We start from the raw sequence: 6,771 nt of genomic DNA on the forward strand, positions 1-6,771 counted from the left end.
ACAGTGTGGCCCTGGCACCCCTCCCACCCCTTCCTGGCGTGTGCCTGTGGGGAACAGCTTGCCCCGCACACCCACCCCCCGGGGTGCCAAGCTACTGAGCTGCCTTATTTAGAGACAGGGTCGCACTGAGTTACTTAGGGCCTCGCTTTTGCTGAGACTGGCTTTGAACTCAAGATCCTCCTGCCTCGGCCTCCTGAGCTGCTGGGATCACGGGCGTGCACCACTGCGCTCAGCTAGGGGCCGGGTTTTTATCAGTGCCTCCCTAGCACCGAGCACAGTGCCCGGCACAGGTCAGGAGCTCAGTAAAAATACATTCACTGAAGCCAGGCGCAGTGGCGCACACCTGTGATCCCTGCGGCTGGGGAGACTGAGACAGGAGACTCGCAAGTCCAAAGCCAGCCTCAGCAACATCGAGATTCTAAGCAACTCAGTGAGACCCTGTCTCTAAGTAAAACACAAAATAGGGCAGGGGGGTGGCTCAGTGGTCGAGTGCCCCTGGGTTCCATCCCTGGCACAGAAAAGCAAAAACAAAAACAAACAAAACCCTTTGTTCAGGCCCTTTTGTTCTTCACAAAGCACCTAAGGCTCAGAGAGGTCAAGGGTGGCCTAGGTCACCCAGCAAGGGAATGTGGAGCTGAGGATGGAATCTGAGTCTGAGCGGCTGCAGGCTGAGGTGCTTTTCCTCCTGCATGAGACCCCGATGGCATCTCAACCCCGGTCCACTCTCCCTTTTCCTGACTGTTGCCCCCTGCTCCACCCAACCCAGGGCGCAGGGTCCCCTGAGTGGCCACTCGGCAGGCCAGGCTGCACGGCACCATTTCCCAACCTCACTTCACCCCGTGCCTCCCCTCATCGAGGCCGTTGGCCTGAGAGTCAGGTAGGGCACTTTCAGAATCCCGGCGCCTCCCGGGCCAAGCAGGAATGTGGTTCCACTCTCCTGCTGCTGGGGTCTGGGAGCGCGTCCGGGGGAGGGGTTCCGACGTAGGTAGGGGGCGTGCGCATGCAGTTGGGGTCCCCTGTGCCCGCCGCGGGGCTGGGTGGGTTTGGATAGCCACTTGACCGGGTCTGCACGTTGGCGCCTCCTGTGTGCGTGTGGTTTCAGGTAAGGGGGGGAGAGGGATGGAGCCTGGACCACACACATGACCCCCCTGGCTTCCCTGTGCAGTGCCTTCAGTGACCACACCTACAAGGACACGGCTCAGGGGGCGAGGACACCCCTTGGCAGGTTTTCGCTCCTGAGGTCCCTGCATGACCTCTTCCCTGCTTGGTGCGTCCATCTGGGGCCCTGAAGCATACGCGGCCCCTTGGTCAGTGAATCAAGTCCTGGCTCGGAGGTGCTTGTCCAGGGGGCGGGCTTTAACTGGTGTCACAGAGAAGTCACCACAGTAACGCGTTCCTGCAGGGTTGGCGGGTCCTAGCGGTCCCCACCGCAGCGGTCCTCCCCTGGCTGCGGCCGGCCCATCTCCTCTTCCGTGTGGTCCCTCCAGTGTCCCCCTCCAGCCTGCCTGCGCATCCTCTGCCCCACCGCCTACTCCCCTGGTCTGTCATTGGCCACCTCGCCAGCCGTTGCCAAGCTGACCAGCCCAGCGACTCACCTCCCAGCGCCCAGCCAGCATCTAACTCTACGTCCAGCAGCTGTGCCCACCCGACTCCTCCAAGCCGCCAGCCCAGGGGTCTAACCAGCGCGTCACCTCAGCTAGTTCACCCGTCCGTCCACTCACATGCACACACGGTCCTGTCCTTCAGCCTGTCCCTTGATGACCCCCCCCCATCTCCCAGCCGGCTTCTCGTGGTTTATCCGCGCCCTCGTCCCCCCAGCCTTGCGCCGGCTCACCCTCCTGCCTGGCTGATCTCTGTGCACCATCCTGAGCACCCTCCGGTGTCTTCAGAGGACCAGTCCACCCGTGCGTCCTGCGCTCGGCAGCCGGCCCCGTGGCTTCTCTCTTCTCCCCCTTGCTGTGGCTCCTGTGCCCTGGCTGGGAGGCCGCAGTCCCCACCTCACCCCTGGAGGTCCAGCGGGGCTGCCCCGTCACCTCTGGGCTCCGGGCCTCCCCCTGAGCTCCGCCTCTGTCCCCCACTTGGGGCCCCTGCGGACCCCCTTGCTCAGGCTCACCTTCCCTTTCAAGCCCTTTCTCTCCCTGGGGCAGTGTCCACAGTGAGGGCCACCTGGGGGCTGGGGCAGCGCACAGTGTTCGTGGTGCCCCGTGGCGGCGGGGGCTGGGCTCTGGGCACAGGTGTGGCAGGGTGGCTGCAGTGGCACTGGCCACAGGTGTGGCTTTGGGGCTGGCACGGGGTGGGCTGTGCCTCTGGGTGTCCCTGGGGGCCACACTGGCAGGACAGAGGCCTCCTCCTCCTCCTCCTCTGCCAGCAGGCCCTGCTGTCAGAGTCCCCGCAGCCCACAGCTGGGCTGATGATGGTGGCCACAGAGGGTCAGAGGTGGGGCCCACCAGGACGCAGCCCTGCCCTGCGCCTCGCCCCCTCGTGGGTTCCCTCTGTCCTTAAGAGTGACCCTGGGGGACACTGAGCAGCATCTGCACCCGGCTGTGATCCTTGGTCCTCTGCAGCTCTGGACGCTCAGTTTCCCGTCCTTGCAGACTGGGGATGACGACTGCCACATGTCACAGGGACATGGGAAGAATTAACGGAGGGAGTTGAGGTCCGGCAGTTGGCTCAGGGCCAGGCGTGGTGGCAGGGCCCGCGAGCACGGAGCAGCGCCACCAGGCCCTTTCCTCACCCTGCGGGGCGGCTGGTGCCAGGAGGGCAGCTCTGGCCCAGGGGTGGGTAGCGGGGGTGGCCAGCCTGGTGACGAGTGGGTGGTGGACAGTGGAAGTCACTTGGTGGCCTGGCGGGTGGTCTGGGGCTGCCCGGCGAGCCCCCTCCCCGTCAGAGCTGAGACCTGGAGTTGAGACCCCTGGGCCGGTGGCTCAGAGGAGTCAGGGGGCACAGCTGCTGGACGTACAGTTAGGTGTTGGCTGGACGCTGGAGGGTGACACTCGGGCCCCAGCGTGCACTAGGCCCCTTGGGGAGGTCATCATGGTGCTGGGGACGTGACAAAGGGGCTTTTTCTGGTGTCCGCCTCCTGATGGCCCTGCAGCAGGGTGGCCTCAGGCTGTCCTCGCTCACACACTCCAGGGCCCAGCGTGACCGGCCCAGGTCTCGGGCAGCCCTCCCCAGCAGGGCCCGGCCCAGGTGCACCTGGCACCTCGGCTGCCCACACCCAACTCGGTCCCCTCCGTAGAGCAGCTGCCCTCGGAGCTGTTAGCAGGTGGACTTCTTAGTGTCCAGTGGCTTCTCAAGAACCGCCGTGTCCACGGACCCTTCCTGCCCTCAGGGCCTGGACCTCCCTGTCCAGGCCACGTTGCCCTCGAGCAGCACAGGGACCCTGCGTAGTGGGCTGAATGGGGGCCCCCAGAATCTATGTCCCCATCCAGCCCCCGGAACCTGACAATGGGACTCAGTTGGAAAAGGGTCTCTCTAGGGGAGAGCAGGCGGACTGTCGGGGGCTCCTCTCGGGGGTGCTGGCCGCCCTGGGAAGGCCTCCTGGGTCTCGGCCCCCCCACGGCCCCCGGCTCCTCGCTGCCGACTCCCCGCCCCCGTGGAGAGGGCCAGCACTGTCAGGGACGCCCCTCCTTCCAGGGCCCCTCCACCCTTCCCCGTAGCTCCGCAGACCTCAGGCTGTGAGCCACCCCTGCCCCCCGAGCTGCCCCTCAGGATGGAGCCTGCATTTCATTGTCAGGGCCCCTGGTGACTGGCCCTGGTGACTCCCCGGGGCCTGCGGGTGGACTCTTGGGGCCTGAGCAACAGGACAAACCTGCTCAGAGGCCTGTGGCGGGGGGCTGCCGGCCTCTGCCGTCTGCAGGTCATAGGTGGCCTTGCCTGCCCCCAACGTGGCCCCAGAGACCCCAGGCCTTCCCTGGAAACGCCGTCTCCCCAGCCCGTCCCCTGACCAGGGCCCTCGAGGCCAGGTGGCTGATGCCCAGGGACGGCAGAGCAGATGGCAGTTGGCACTTCTGGATGGGGGGGGGCAGGGGCAGGGGGCAGCAGACCTCAGGCTTGGCCCCGAGCTCCCTGTGCCTGGCAGCCCCTCTCCGGGGGGTTAGGCAGGAGTGAGGCTCCGCCGGGGCACAGACGGTCCCCACAGCGGGGCGGAGGGGAGCCAGACACTCCCGTGAGGCAGAGGGGGCCCCCAGGGGCCCGGTGGCAATATCTGCCTCAGTTAAACACGAGTCCACGACAGGCCCAGGCCCCCCTGTGTGGCTCGCGCTCTTAGCCTCACCCGAAGCAGACAGGGGCAGGCTGGGGTTCAGAGACACACAGTGACCTGTGCGGGGTCACACAGCAGAAAAGAAACTGGAACCCACATGCTGGGCTCCCAAGCCAGGGCTCCTGAAGACCACACTGTCCAGGCTCAGAATGGCCAACGGGGTCCCACCGAGGGAGACGTTGATTCCCTGGGGCTGACACCCAAGTATGTGGAAGAGGCCCCTGCCCAGAGGTGGAAGCTGAGATGGCTTCCTAGCCCAGGCGCCCACTTTCCACCCACTGGGCAGGAGCTGGCCTCCCTCGGGGCCAGAGCAGAGCCCTGGGGGGAAGCAGGGGGACACCCGAGAAGGGAGTTCCTTGGAGACATTTTATTGACTCTTCTCTGGAGGTTCTCGCTGGGCCGGCGGCGGGCACCCCTCCTGGACATCTGGCGGTGAGGAGTGCGGCGGCGGACACCTTCCTGGGCCTCTGGCGTCACACGTGCGTCTGCTTGGCCTCGGGGCTCTGCGGGGCCCCCGGGTTGTCCTCGGTGCTCCCCTCCTGCCTCTCGGGCTCCATCAGCAGCAGCTTGCCCTGCCCAGGTAGCGGCTCCTCCTCCTCCTCCTCCTCCTCCTCCTCCTCCTCCTCCTCCTCCTCCTCCTCCTCCTCCTCCTCCTCCTCCTCCCCCTCTGATGGCAGGGAGAAGTTATCCTGACTCATGCAGGCCACAAGCTTCTTCATGGACGACTCGTGGCCCCGGCTGTGGCCCGTGCCCTGGCCGGTGCCATGGCCCGTGCTGAGCTTGGCGCATCGGGAACCCATTGTCCACTCTGCCCGTCTCTCTGGACTAGGGAGGGAGGTGGCCGGGGGCGTGGAGGGGCTGTGAGGTGGACGGAGTGCTGACATCACAAAGGGGCCCTGGAGCCCACCCCACCCAGCACCCAAGGCTGAGCGGGCAGCTGGCCGGGGGAGGTCTGTCCAGTGCTGCCCGCCCTGGGGGCTGCCCGCCCCATCTGGCCTCATTGGCCTGGACACTTGCCCTCTTAGCTGAGCGCCGGGGCTGCCCGAGAGCCGGCGATAGTGTGCAGACAGGGTCAGGAGAGAGGCTGCCCCTCGGGGCTGGCAGTGGGTGGGCTTCCTGACCTGCTAACGTGGCAGTGACTCACTGTGTACCTCAAGTCCACCCCCACACTGCACCCCTTACAGGGCCGGGCTGTGGCTCCGTGGCAGGGCGCATCGGCAGGGTCCGGGGCGCGGTTCCCAGCTCACACAAAACCCCTCCTGACTGTTAAAGTGTGTCCTCCAACATCCCGAAAGGCAGCGCCCAAACTTTGTGGGGTCCCAGGTCTCGGTGGACACAGGAGAAGTGCCCGCTGGCAGTGCCACTCATGCCCAGGCCCCAGTATCTCACGCAGGGCGGGGTGGGAGGAGCCAGGACCACTGTGGAGGGGTCTTGCTAGGTCTGGTGCCGTGCACCTGTGATGCCAGCTGTGAGGGAGGCTGAGGCAGGAGGACCTCTAGGTCAAGGCCAGCCTGGGCTACTGGCCGTGTAGGAAGAGGCCCTGGATTTCATCCCCAGCACTGACTTGTCATAATGACCCTCTGAGATGTCCACCTCAATCAGAGCCAGTGACAGCTGTGTCACTTATCTAGGTGGGCTAGTGTCCCTGTCAGAAGGTGGCAGATTTCAGACACGTGGAGTGACGGGCAGATGGGTCCCCCAGAACCGCAGCCCTGGCCCAGCCCTGCTGCGGCTCTACCTCGTCCTTGCTGGAGCACACCCGACCTGCCTCCCACCTCGGGCTCTTGCAGCCCACTGCTGCTCACGTCACCCGGCCACCCCGTGTCTGGACCGTGCTACACAGTGGCCCTTTAGTCAGGTTGACTTCCTGGCTTCAAAGACCCCTAGGGGAGGGCGGTGCCCCAGGGCATCACCCAGACCCCCTGGGCCCTCCTGGAGGAAGGGCCGTGACCAGCCCGCCCGGGCGGGCTTCCCTGATCCGCAAAGGAGACCGGCAGCCGGGGTTCGCATCAGTCTTTATTCGGCAGGTGACTGCTCGTGGGCTCCTGGGCAGCTCGGGGCTCGGGCAGGCGGCACAGGAGGGGTGTCAGGGCCTCGCGTTCCTTGGGCAGGTGACTCGGCTTCCACAGGGCTTCCAGGAAGGCCACTACTGCCTCCGGCACCTCCTCTTCCTCCTGATTCTTCTGCAGACTTTGGGGAAGAAAAGGCGTTCCTGGCCCCCGGTGGGCTCTTCCCTCCCGGCCTCCCGCCCCGCGCGGCGTCCTGGCGCCCGTGGGTGCCCGTGGGTGCCGGCCTGGGTCAGCGGGGTGGGCACGCACCTCGGTAGCAGCGGCAGCACCGCCGCCTGTGTCCGCACGTGCAGCGCCTGCGGTGCCTCTGGCGGGACTCGCGGCACCCGTGGATCCGGGGCAGCCTCCGCCGGGAGCCGGGCCTGCGCCTGCACTGGCAGCTCCTCTGTGTCCTCCCGAAGACCTCGGCGGCCTCCTGGGTCAGCCCCTGCTCCCCGT

General features: G+C 66.2%; 1 protein-coding gene across 1 annotated transcript; it reads right to left on the bottom strand.

Annotated features, from left to right (window-relative positions):
• Positions 1 to 4,737: 4,737 nt before the first annotated feature.
• Prm3 (protamine 3) lies at positions 4,738 to 5,064 on the bottom strand. The gene has a single exon (XM_046446205.1). The coding sequence runs from the start codon at positions 5,062 to 5,064 to the stop codon at positions 4,738 to 4,740; it is 327 nt and encodes a 108-aa protein (XP_046302161.1).
• Positions 5,065 to 6,771: the final 1,707 nt, after the last annotated feature.

Source organism: Marmota monax, unplaced genomic scaffold (assembly GCF_021218885.2).
Source record: "Marmota monax isolate L192 unplaced genomic scaffold, Marmota_monax_Labrador192_F-V1.1 WCK01_AAM20220418_F8-fsc00035, whole genome shotgun sequence".
Taxonomy (NCBI): Eukaryota; Metazoa; Chordata; class Mammalia; order Rodentia; family Sciuridae; genus Marmota; species Marmota monax.